Consider the following 13686-nt stretch of genomic DNA (forward strand, 5'->3'; position numbering starts at 1 on the left):
ATGACCACATTACTCTCCCGCTTCACGTCCTTCACTGGTACACTGCTGAGCTTCGAGTAATCAAGCCCCTTCATCAGGCCCACCAGCTAGTCTGGAACCATCATCTGCTACCCAACTACTTACAATTCCCAATACACGTCATGTTTCATGCTGTGTTTTTTCATCACTGCACCTGAAATGAGCTTCCCAACTTTCCTGGATAATTACAACACAAGAGTCACCGCAGCCACCGTTAACTTCCAGAAACCTTTCTTCAACAACTAGGCTGAAGTGCTCTTCCTTTCTCCAAAAGGAGAGAGATGTACGGCACACATATATCCTTGAACCCACCTTCCATAGTAAATCATCTGCTATCGTCCTTCCTTCTTCCATTCCATCCAAACATGGGCAGGAGTAGGACAAGACTTATAAACAGAAATGTCTGACGTTTGTTTGTTTCTTTGTTTTAATTACATACGAAACGTCCATTAGAAAAATTCAGAAGGTATAGCAAATCAAGAGAAAAATTGCTGGTGAACACTCAACTCCCTGAGAGCCCATCTTTTTTTTTTTAAAGATTTTATTTATTTATTAGACAGACAGAGATTACAAGTAGGCAGAGTGGCAAGGGAAGCAGGCTCCTTGCCGAGCAGACAGCCTGATGTGGGGCTCGATTGCAGGACCCTGAGATCATGACCTGAGTGGAAGGCAGAGGCTTTAACCTACTGAACCACCCAGGCACCCCCGAGATCCCACCTTAACTCATCTTGAATCCTTAACACCCACCACCACTAGATAAACATACAGTAGGTGCTCAATACATTTAAGCTCAAACAGAATCTAATGTCTTAATGATAAATCAGTTTTTATGTAGTTATTCTAGAAGATGTAAAATTCTTATACCTTTCATATTTCAATGTCACAAATCACCTCTGCTGCTTCCCCACCCCTTCCCCCACCAAAGCACCAATAATAGAGTATTATGTCAGTGCCTCCACAAGAAGTACACTTCAATCAGTTTGTGCTTCGACAGCTATGTTACCTTTGCATAATAATGTTATCACATAATTATGCTGAACTCAAATAGTCTCTGCCAATAATCATGGCAAGATAAGTTACCTGATTTTAACATCTTACCTCTGATGTGTTTTCCCCTTGCAGTGATTACAAATTCTGACTTTATCATCACAGTTCTGGAGAATTAGGAAGTGCAATCTAACACCCCTGCTCTTTCTGCCCTTCTGTAAGAACCCGTGAGCAGTATCAGTATGTGTCAGCTTAAACCTGCAGTACCTAAGGCCTCTTCACAACACCTTCGGCAAGCATTTCAATAATGTGTATAAAATGTCCAGAAACTTTTTTTACATTGTGATCAAAGGCAGTCAGATTAGTGGAACAAATGTATCTATAAAGTAACAGATATATTGTAAATCAAAAACAAATTAAGTTTTGAAAGCCTTCTCAGGGGCACCTGGCTGGCTCAGCAGGTAGAATGTGTGACTCTTGATCTCGGGGTTATGAGTTTGAGCCCCGTAGGGATTACTTAAAAATATAATCTTGGGGCACCTGGGTGGCTCAGTGGGTTAAGCCTCTGCCTTCGGCTCGGGTCGTGATCCCAGGGTCCTGGGATCGAGCCCCACATCGGGCTCTCTGCTCTGCAGGGAGCCTGCTTCCTCCTCTCTCTCTGCCTGCCTCTCTGCCTACTTGTGATCTCTGTCAGATAAATAAAGAAAAAATCTTTAATATATATATATATATATACTTAAAAAAAATGTAAGTGGGCAAAAAACAAAGACAAAATAAAACAAAAACAAGGGATGACAAATAACAAGGTTTTAGGTACTGCCTGAATCCTACTTTCCATTGCCTTGGAAGAGTTTCTTCATTTTTAAGGATTCAATTCTATTCTTCAATAAATCAAAAATACTGAAAACTGTCCATCTTCATAAATTTCCAAACATTACCTCAGAAGCAATACAATGTAGTTGTAGTAGATTACATAAGAAAATATTATGGTTAACAGGATATAAACATAAAAGAAAAAGATTAAACAATCCTATAATCTTGCTCTCAAGTGCATATGTAAACTCATTTATAACATAAATTGGAGAGTTTGTTGAGCAGACCAGAAGTGGGGTCCAAGATTATACCTCTCTACCAAGCTCCCGGGTGATGTCCATCCTGCTGGTCAGAGCAGAGGACCACACTTTGAATGGCAAGGGGAGAGGAGTGAGAAGAAAGGTAATTTTGAGCTTGATTAGGAAAACACCTGGGATTAAGTCAAGAGTTTGGTCACTCTGTGGAGACAGTCACCTCAAAAGAATGTTAATGATTTTCCTACTTTCTTATTATAAAGACTACTTAAAACGGGAAAAACACTGAAGAATCACACAAGCCAACAGAATCCATACATCAGGTTTGTTTTACTTTTCACAAATTCAACTCACATCCTACCCCTCAAGAAAAATATTTATTTTCTAATTAAGTAAAAATACTGAATGCATGCTGTTTATATTTATTCTAAATGGAAACTCAGGCTTACACCACTCAAATATATTTCTTTTTAGGATTTTATTTATTTGAGAGAGAGAGAAAGAGAAAAAGCCCAAGTAAGGGAGAGAGGCAGAAGGGAGAGGGAGAAGCAGATTTCCCACTGAACAGGGAGCCCAATGTGGGGCTCAATCCCAGCACCCTGGAATCATGACCTCAGCCAAAGGCACACACCCAACCAAGTGAGCCATTTGGGGCTGTCCCTCCATCCATTATATTTTTATCTGGAAAAAGGACTAATGTAACTACATGACTTTTTTTTTCTTTTTTTCTTTTTTTTTTTAAGATTTTATTTATTTGACAGAGAGAGACACAGCAAGAGAGGGAACACAAGCAGGGGGAGTGGGAGAGGGAGAAGCAGGCTTCCCGCTGAGCAGGGAGTCTGATGTGGGGCTGGATCCCAGGACCCTGGGATCATGACCTGAGCTGAAGGCAGACACTTAACAACTAAGCCAATCAGGTGCCCCCCCACCTTTTTTTGTCATATTTCAAAGCTGGCACTGGGGAATTCAAGAGTTCTAAAGTGAAGGTACAAAGCATCAATAGAAAGTCAACAGCTGATGATGTGTTCATATGATTTAGAAGCCCATTAATATTTAATGCACAGCACTGCTGTGAAATGGCATGAAATACCGAATATCTAAACTTAAAGGGTGTTATTATGGGGGGGGGGGGTTGGTTTTAAAATAAATTAGGATATACATGTATTTACCAACAGATAGTGGCAGGAAGTCACTGAAAGTAAAGAAAGGATCTTGTCTTTGCAAGTCTATACCTTGACCAAAATAAAGCCACATGTCAAGTCAACTGATTATACATTCAGGAAAGACAATCAGGCACCAAGCCAAATCTCAAGGGAGAAAAAAAAACTTTTGCTTTTATTCCACATCAAAACAAAATTATATGGAATGTATAAATGCAACATAGGCTAAATCAAAAGTATGCGTAAGAATGTGTACAGCTATTTAACTAGGTATCATGTGGTGTGACTTCACTTTTATTTCTAAACAAAGAAGTTTCATCAGCCTTAAGTGCCCCAGATTGCCTTAAAAATTAACAAACTGCTGACAAAACCCTGAAGATTATGCTGGTTTTACTGAAGCTAAATCCAGTAAAACACTGCCTGTATACCCTAAGCCTCCCGCCTACCTGCCTGCCTGTGACCCTACTGCTCCCTGCATCCTGAAACATACCCCGTCCTAATTCTAAACGTTAAGACCTTACTTATCCTCCGAAATGCCCCTCTACTGGAAGCAGTATTATTATCCTCCAATTTCATCATTTCATCTTCACTCCTTCAAGGCACGTATCTATCACACACACCGTCTCCAAACACGTCTCAGCGCCTGTGCAGTGAGCCCACGAGAGCAACGTGTGCGCTTGGGGAGGTAACACCCACAGTGACTAGGACTTAACAGCAATAGATGTTAGTTGAATTTAGTAACTTCATGGCGGGGCTGAAGTTGTGATTCTCAGGTCAGCAGCCATAGCACCATCTGTGAATGTTTTAGGAACGAAAATTTTTGGGCTCCCTGGCATGCAGACTCATTGAATCAGAAACTCTAGGGGTGAGGCCCAGCTATCTTGTATTGTAACAAACTCTCCACAGGATTCCAATGTGACTGAAGTGTAAGAAATTTTGGGGCAAACAGAGTCACAGCCAGACTGAAGAAAGAGTCGCAGCTGCAACCAGAAGTGTCACGTGCTAACATTCAGAACAGAGGAGGTGGAAATTGGTGCTGGCCTTCAAGCCAAATTGCTTTTATATACACTAAGAGCTAATGTTCATTCACAGGGTAAAGGATCTTTTAAAATGATCCCCTCTTTCATTCTATGTGTTGCTATCTCCCGGGAGATATAAGAATAAAATGAAGGTTGTCTGCTAGTTTACTGACATATACACACGGGAAGTTTAGATAAGCCTGAATAAATCTTCCTGAATGCATGAAGTGTCCAGTAATGTCTACAATTAGACCACAAAGAAGCAGCCATTCTCTCAAAGTGTAAAGCAGGTTTTGCCAGGTACTTAACACCACAGCTAGTCAGTCTGATTACAATGGGGTTTTACTATTATAGAAGGCACTCCCTCAAAATTCAGCTGTATTTACCTGTACAGGGTTTGCATTAAAAAAAGACAAAAGGAAAATTGTGCCTCACATTTAACCAAACATATCACAATTAAACATCTAAATAATACAAAGCTGCCATAATCCAAAAGAAGTAAATTTATTTTGGATATCTAATTTATATAGCCAAAGACCAATTGCTCAGAATTGATTAGGAATGCTGAGTCTACCCTTAAGCAAACAGAATTTAAATAAAAGCCAGAAAAAAGTGAATTTCTCAGAGAAGACAAGTTTCCATACTGTAGTATCAAAAACAGAGCAGCTGTTAGTGAGCTGTCTTACTCAACTACAGACCCCGACAGTTAAAGCCAGAAATAGGCAAGACTGCTTAACTGATGCTCCAACGAAAATCCATTGTGCTTATTTCTTACCAGACTTTCCAGGCACTGGCAATGACATTTTGCGAAGACCTGAACATCCCAAATGCCAGATGGGAAAAACCCAGATAGCAATGGAATGCCTACACGACCACATCCCACACGTCCCCTTCCCGGCCCATGATGGTGCGGTGATTCCCCCCTCCGATGACCATGCCCTCCCTGCCTGTTCTCTTGCAGGCACTCCATCCTGACCTCTCCCTGTAACTCGGACAAGGTGTCTGCCATGCTGATGGAGAGGTCAGTGGGTAAAAGCCTGAGCCTATCACCAAGCTCCTTGTAGGTAGCACCCTAAATTTCTCCCTTTCTCTTTTCCAAACCATCATCTCTTGAGTTGGTGACTACTCTCACCACCAGTTTATTGTAGTTTTGTGCCGCAAAAGTGTTGGCAAACCCCGCCAGGAGCTGTGCTTCCGATTTGTCCAGCCCCCTTGGGTTTCCTGGCACAGAGCAACTGGCCCCAGTAGCACCAGGGCTTACCGGCTAGGTTCCTGAGTTGGTGGCAGTGATAGGTCATTTGGGAACACAGCTAGTTGTGCACAATCTTAAATTCACCCTGCCAAACATCCTAACGTTACAGATACCATGTGAGGTCGTGTTCCCATCATCCTGGGGATTTTAAGCACTGGCTCACAAAGTGCGGTCCTGAGATCAAGCACAGAGGTAGCAACATCTGGGAGTGTGTTAGAAATACATATCCTCACCTCCCACCCCACCTGAGGATGAAACGTTGAAATATGTGTTTCCAATGAACCACTAACATTTGAGAGACACTGATCTAAGGAGTCCCTAAAGAGAATCTTTACCTGGGCAGAGTGCTATAGGTCTGAACTGCCTGTGCTCATTAGTAATTTTTTTTCCCCCACAAATGGAAAGGACTGCCATTCTCATTGGCATAAGCAAGAGCAGCTGGATGTCCCAAATTTACAAGTACAGCCCTTTTCGTTTATAGTAAATGCCCAGGTATTAATTTTAAACAATGAATAGGAGCTAATAAGGAATTAATAAGTATGCTACTCTAATCCATTTATGTTTTCACTTCTATATTTAGGACCCAGGGCCACAAATGAAGCCTGGTAAAAGTCCTCTGACATCAGTGATACAAGAGCACCAGAGTGTGCACATATAAAGGAAAGGCAGAGAGAGGAATAGAAGGAAATAAGAAAACGAATATCGAGACCAAAAGCCAAAATTGTAAGAGAGTACTCTCACCCTCAGATGTAACTCTGACTCATTTATAGTCAACAAAAATGACTCATTTCGGGTGCCTATGTTCCTTTCTTTCCAATGTCAAGCATTATAATTTTATAATTAAAATAAACGTACAGGGGACAGGCTGTGGAGATAAATAAATTAGAGGGGGAAATTACACTATGATCCTAATACATTACAGACAATGTCTAGACTGAAATGTTTTTGTATTTTTGGCATCCCAACCTAAAAATTCAAGAGAAAAGCAATAGGAAAGCCTGAATCCAATGAAATTAGCCTTCACAGCAGAACAGCAATGCAAAGCCACAGTTATGAACCAGAGTTATAAAACTCTGGAACTGTGGCAACAACTAACTCATTCTGGAAATACCAATGGAAATCCCATTTTTTTCTTGGAAGATACAAAGTTTTCTTAAAATTTCATTTCTAGATTTGATTTTCCTTCTCACTTCAGAACCCTAAAGCTTATCAACAGATCTCACTGAAAATATGGGAGGCTGAAGAAACTTTTAAAGTGTAATGGGTAAAAAACTATGTATACTTAAGTCAAAAGTACCATATTATATTATAGTATAGTATAGTATAGTATATCTTGGTCAATTTAGATACACTAGCAATACATATATAATAGAACATACATGGACTGGAAAATGTAATCATATTTATGTCATTTAAAATCAATTATATATCACGTTTTGTCCAAATGGCTCATGTAAGAAAGAAAAATCTCTCAATAAGACATACTATTATAAGAAATTTTTGAGCTAAAATGTATGTACCCAAACCAGAGAAATAATATATGTGTGAAGAAACTATTTTCTTTTTTTTTCTTTTCTTTTCTTTTTTTTTTAAAGATTTTATTTATTTATCAGAGAGAGAGAGGGGGAGAGAGCGAGCACAGGCAGACAGAATGGTAGGCAGAGGCAGAGGGAGAAGCAGGCTCCCTGCCGAGCAAGAAGCCCGATGTGGGACTCGATCCCAGGACGCTGGGATCATGACCTGAGCCGAAGGCAGCTGCTTAACCAACTGAGCCACCCAGGCGTCCCAAGAAACTATTTTCTTAAATAATCAGTTATAATGATATTTTCGGGACATTAGGTAAGCCCTTATCACCCGACTTTCTTAAATACTGTGACAAGAGAAAATGTTAGAGTTTTCCTATTGTGGTGATGCAGGAGATGTTACTGGAGACATAGGCATGGATAGTCCTCTGTATTTCTCTGAGTTTCTCTGAGTCTTCAAACTCTCTACCAAAAGTCACTGCATCTCCTAGTTGTTAAATCTGAGACCTTTCCCTAGGACACTGCAGTGGTATAAGAGCAGAGAATGAGATCTCCACATCTCACACCCTCAGAGCCCAGTGCTGGTGTTGGTAAGTTCATCACTCCTCAAAGCCATTTCTGGACCATTCTTCCCCAGTCCTGTTAAAAAATGCCTTCTTACCTAACCTCAAATCAACAGTACTGCCTTCCACTATTAATTGCCTACTGCATTAGCCATTCCTCCCTCCTTCATTCATTAAGCTTTGCCATCCAACAGCCTCTCTATTCTCTGGCCTTGTTATCAATAAGGAGATTCTCTTCCACCACCATCACTTTTTAAATTTAAGTCCTCTGTGCTAGACTAAGCTCCATGAAGATGAGAACCAGAACTACCTAGCTCATGGCCAGATCTCATGCACACAGCACAGTATATACTCTTGGTTAAATAAAGTGTTTTTTTTTATCTCCACTACATGCAAAAATTGGGGGCTACTAAGGCCAGTGTAGCTTATAAGAGAACCAACAAGGACAATGAAGTACCTGTGAGTCATGTATAAAGAACAGTCAAAGGGTGTTTTACCCAGAAAAAGTATCTGTTGGTTGATGAGTAATTAAAGTGATAGCTATTTTAGAACATGAGAACAACAATCGTATAGAAAAGTTTATTCCAATAAAAGTTTATTAACAGAAACAGGCTGCTCCAGGGGTTATAGTTTGCTGACCCTCCACGTAGTCCAGCCTTGTATTAAGTTCTGCTCTGTCTCTTAGTATTCTTAGAGTGTATTTTTTTTAAAATATACTTAAAAAAAAAAAAAAGTAAGGCTGATAATTCTGAAACTTGAGATGAGGAATTGTGGCTTTTTGGTTTTTTTTAAGATTTTTATTTATTTACTTGAGAAAGAAAGAAAGGAAGTGAGGGAGCATGAGCTGGGGGTGGGGGGCAGAGAGAGAGGGAGAAGCTGGCTTCCCACCGAGCAGGGAGCCAATGCGGGGCTCAATCCCAGGACCATGGGATCACAACATGAGCCTAAAGCAGATGCTTAATGGACTGAACCACCCAGGTGCCCCTAGTGGCTTTATCTAATGTTACTGGGCCTTCATTTGCTCATCTATACATTAAAGGAGTTGGACCTTTTGGGTTGCAAACACTGTATTTCATTCATGCCTAATAGCGTGCCACATGTAGAAAGGAGCCTAACAAGGTCATTATAAGAAGGCAACCTGAAGTCCTAAAGCTGTCAATGTATGAAATTTCCTTACCAAAAATATACTCTAAGAATACTAAGAGACAGAGCAGAACTTAATACAAGGCTGGACTACGTGGAGGGTCAGCAAACTATAACCCCTGGAGCAGCTTGTTTCTGTTAATAAACTTTTATTGGAATGTAACCACACCCATCCGTTCAAGGACTGTCTATGGCTGTTTTTTCCTGGTACAACAGTACAGATGTCAAATTAACCAAATGGCCCACAAAACCTAAAATATTTCCTACCTGGTGCCTTAAGAAAAAGTCTGTTGGCCCTGCACTATATGACCTATGAAGTTCATTTTAATTATTCATGAGAGATGGGAAGACTTGCATTGAAAGGCTCTTACACAGAAAGTAGGGGTAAAATGGGGAAAAAAGAAAAAGTAGAGATAACAAGTCAAAATATGAACTCAGTTAACCTCCCAGTAATTATACTAGCGGCTCTCCCTAAGCAAGTAAAGAAACCTTCTTTTCCAGGAATACACAAGATAAAACGAACATTGAAGTTTTAACACGCACCTGCCCTCCTTCACTTTCCGTGCATTTCCTCGACATATGTAGTTTTCAATGTAACCAACACTGCAGTTGATTTTTGACCAATCTAGGTCACAAACATCCAGGAAGTGAGGGCGCAGTCTGCCTATTGAATACTTGGCAATGTCAGTCAGGGACTGACTAGCAGCTGCACCAAATAAAAATGTTCCAATGGCTTTGTAAATAGTGGCTATGTAGTTATTCCTGATAAAGGAATTCGAGTGCAAGAGGTTATAGTAAACAGACAGGACTTCTCCAATAATCATCTGAAAAAGAAACAGAAAAATAGTATGTTAAAACAGCAACTGGGCACTTTAAACAAAATTAAAAAAATAGAAAAAAAATTTTTATATCACAATAAAATAAATTTTAAAAACACTCCCCTTTTTTTATTTGCAAATGCAGAGTCAGGATATCTAATTCTAAACCATGAAAAAAGGAGTCAGATCTGCTTATAAAACAATGGCCAAAATAATTTCAAATCTACCTGAAACAATAAGACCTTATTTCTTTTCTGGTACTCAAATAAAATGAATTTTAATAAGCAACTATGTATCATGAATGAGAAAAACCATGGTTTGTTCAAATAACACAAATTTTCCTAATTAGAGTATCCCCTGTGTAAGTACTTTTGATCTGGCAGTACTTCTTAACCAAAATTGCTCTGAATCAAAAACATCCATCATATTTTAAGAAGTAAAATAGTTTCAGGGAGTAAACTAACTAATATAAAAGCAGGGATCTAACACTGAAACCAGCAGACAGAGCCTCCCAGCCCTGAGTTTCCAGAACCCGAGGCCTGGTTAACAAGACTCAACAGACTTTATAAGACTTAACAAGTCTCATTAACAGACCAAACACACATTTGATGCTCTCCTTCTCCATGAAAACATTTCAAGTGACTCTTCCCTCTTTATTTTTCACTGACTTTATTTCTCACTAAAAGTGAAGACAAGGCCTTCCCAGATTCTAGTAGAGTGTGTGTCAGCCAGCATATGCTGCTATAATGAGTTTAAAGGCATGAAAAGCCTTCCCAGTACTTGACAATTCACAGACCTTAAGAAATCCAAAAAATACTGAGGAGAAAATTTGTACAAAATTACACCTGCTGATAAAATAATCCATATTCTAGCTACCTGTGACCAAAATAAATAGTAGAACAAGAAGAATCAGCTTGCTTATTTATGTTGGGGAAGTGAGGAGATAGAACTCACGAAATTTTTCTTAAGTACTAGTTTTGCTGCTTCACCTTAAATTTACATGAACAATCGTATAAAACATTCAAACATTTCCATTTAGTGTGGATTAATTATTTTCATGGTGAACCTTATTGTAGGTAAAATAAATGATTGCCTCCTAAAAGAGCTTTTAAGAACCTAACACTAAAGGAGCACTTGGTGGTCTGGGTGGCTCAGTGGCCAAGCATCTGTCACGATCCCAGGTCCCGGAATCGAGCCCCACATCAGACTCCCCACTCAGCGAGAAGCCTGCTTCTTCCTCTCCCTCTGCCTGCTGCTCCCACCTTGTGCTCTCTGTCAGATAAAGAAATAAAATCTTTAAAGGAAAAAGAAAAACAAAACCTAACGCCAAAAATTCTTTCTTCATTTAGCTCCATGGCTCTGTAATTAGAATGTTAAAACTCTGACGACTATGAATCCCAGAAAAGCAAGAATCAAGTTTTAGTCATCGAATAAAAACCTAGTACCACCATAGTGGCCTCAACAGAGTAGGTGGTTAGAAATTCTAATTGAGGGGCGCCTGGGTGGCTCAGTGGGTTAAAGCCTCTGCCTTCGGCTCAGGTCATGGTCTCAGAGTCCTGGGATCGAGCCCCTCAACGGGCTCTCTGTTCGGCAGGGAGCCTGCTTCCCCCTCTCTCTCCGCCTGCCTCTCTGCCTACTTGTGATCTCTGTTGAATAAATAAATAAAATCTCAAAAAAAAAATTTTTTAATTGAAAGGGGTGCTTCATGGGTAAAAAGTAAACACCCTTAAACATTAAGCCCCAGAAAAATATATTCCCCCATTGCAGTAACTAATGTGAATGAGTTAATCAGATACTTTCCTGAGAAGAGGTCTCTCAGAAGAGAAAAGCCATGTGCACTTCTAGGGATACCACACTCTGCAACTGCACTTAGGTTCTTCCAACCGGCCCTCGTGACCCATGTATTAAAATATATACTGTCTCCTCTGACTATTAAGGTGTCCCAGCAACTGCCTTTAGAGATGTGCACCAAGAGAGGATTTCTCTCGTGTTTCATTATGGAGTTGTTCTTTGATCATTTACAATATATACCAATTACACCAATCAACCACAATTTGAGCAGCTGAAACTCTCACACTTCAGCCATCAGCTGTTCTTAAGAGTGTAAGCACTCAATTATTTTCCAATTCTTTAGGGCCACCCAAACCCTGGTTCTCAACACTGGGGACAGAAAGTCAGCTCACTAGGACAATTCAGAGCCATGGGCACAGATGACAAACTGATTCACAAAGGTAAGCTGAAACTTAAAATCCTTGATGCTGGGAAAGGGCAGGGGGACTCTAAAGCTGACCAATGCTGGTCAACGTGTATTGTTTTTTATTATGCCCTCCATCCTCACTGAGACAGACAAGAGACAAGTTCTAAACCGACTTTCTAAATGTAGGGATGTGTCTGAGCATTTCACTACTCATGACAGCCATATTTTTGTTTCATTTTAACACTTTGTCCTGCCCTTTGAGCCATTTATGCCAATGCTTAGTCTTTGGTGAAGTCTACACTTAAGCTGACTGTGGCCTTATCTTATAGCTGGGATCACTTCTTATGCATTATTTATACTCCAAAGATAGGATAAATTATTAAAGAACTAAAGATAGTGTCTGGGGGATTAAAACAAAATGCTTTTGAAGATCAAAGCTAATAATTACCCAAATATATGTAATTCAAACCATTTAAAACCTAGGCACTACAATATTTTCTCACCATCTCTTTTATAGCTCCATCAACCCAGACGATTTTATACATCTCTATACTGTCCCTGTGTTATATGCCTCCCCTTCAGGACCCACCTTCCCAAAAGTGTAGTCTAAAATCACTGGTGTACTTCTACTTCTTCCTAAATATCTTAAACTACTTTCATTCCCTTTATTCTACGGAATCTTTTTCAAAAGTCAAAATGGATTAAACAGGTATTTATCAACTCTCATTTACCTTAACCTCTCACGGTATTTGACATCACTGATTATTTCTCCTTATTGAAATTCTCCCATGGCTTCTGAGAAGCTCTACTAACTCTGGTTCTCCACCAGGCTCCCTCAATCACTGTGGATCATCTGTAAGCCTGGTCAAAGACCTGGTAGGAAGTCTGAATCACAGTCCTCACTTTTTTTTTTTAAAGAACTGATTCACTTTTTAGTTAATAAAATTAAACATTTTTTTTTTTTACATGTCTAACCAAGTGCTCCAATCAGGGGAGTTAATAAACAAAGTGAAAATTTTTTTAAGTTAGTACATAAAACTATCAGCCTGTGCAGTGTTGGCTGATATGGCTGATATAAAAATAGTACTTTCATAGCACCTTTAAAAAGTCTGTTCTTTTTTAAGAAACCTACACTTAATTTGTAATTGCTTTATTAAACACAGAGATAACTTTCTCAGAGCTGATGGTGAAATTGTCAAAACTTAGGAATTTATTAAATACAAATAATGAGTTCTTGCTCACTGAGGGTTCTAGTCAGGTCCTTCACTCATGCAGGCCACACCTACACTCCAGGAGCCTGGCCATCAGAGTGCCGTCCTGCTGCAGGCCCCTGGTCTGTACTGGATTTCGGTAGTTTTGCTTGTGCAGCATCCTTTTGACTGAGACACAAAGTCAAACCGAACTAAAAGACAAGTCCATCTGCAGCAGGGTTCGAGTACTCCAAGGGAGCATCTTTTCTGGACCGAGCTACTACAGCTGACCCTTTAACAGCACGTGTTTCAACTGAGTGAGTCCACTTTTATTATACAGTACTGTAAATGTATTCTCTCTTTAGGATTTTACTAACATTTTCATTTCTCTAGCTGACTTTATTGTGTAATACATGTAACATAAAAAAAATATGTGCTAATTGATTCTTTATGTTCTCAGTAAGGCTTCCAGGCAACCAGGCTCTTAGTAGTTAAGTTTTGGGGGAGTCCAAATTTTTAACACCAATTTCTGACTGCATCAGGTATCAGTGTCCCTTAACCCCATCTTGTTTGAGGGGCAACTCTATTCGCAACTAAGTATCCTACTAAAAACTTTAAATTCAGAAACACACATTTAAAAAAAAAGATATTATTTAATAAGGGGGTAGGAGAAGAATAAATGAAACAAGATGGGATTAGGAGGGAGACAAACCATAAGTGACTCTTAATCTCACAAAACAAACTGAGTC

At 39.6% G+C, this 13686-nt stretch overlaps 1 protein-coding gene across 2 annotated transcripts in view; it reads right to left on the reverse strand.

Moving 5' to 3' along the window:
• PLPP1 (phospholipid phosphatase 1) overlaps window positions 1-13686 on the reverse strand; it is a 95437-nt gene that overhangs the window by 19814 nt on the left and 61937 nt on the right. For both annotated transcript variants that reach the window (XM_059417875.1, XM_059417874.1), the window contains exon 3: window positions 9276-9556. In XM_059417875.1, coding sequence (XP_059273858.1) covers window positions 9276-9556 — 281 coding nt within the window. The remainder of the gene's footprint in view (window positions 1-9275; window positions 9557-13686) is intronic.

Source organism: Mustela nigripes, chromosome 12 (genome assembly GCF_022355385.1).
Source record: "Mustela nigripes isolate SB6536 chromosome 12, MUSNIG.SB6536, whole genome shotgun sequence".
In the NCBI taxonomy this organism is placed as follows: domain Eukaryota; kingdom Metazoa; phylum Chordata; class Mammalia; order Carnivora; family Mustelidae; genus Mustela; species Mustela nigripes.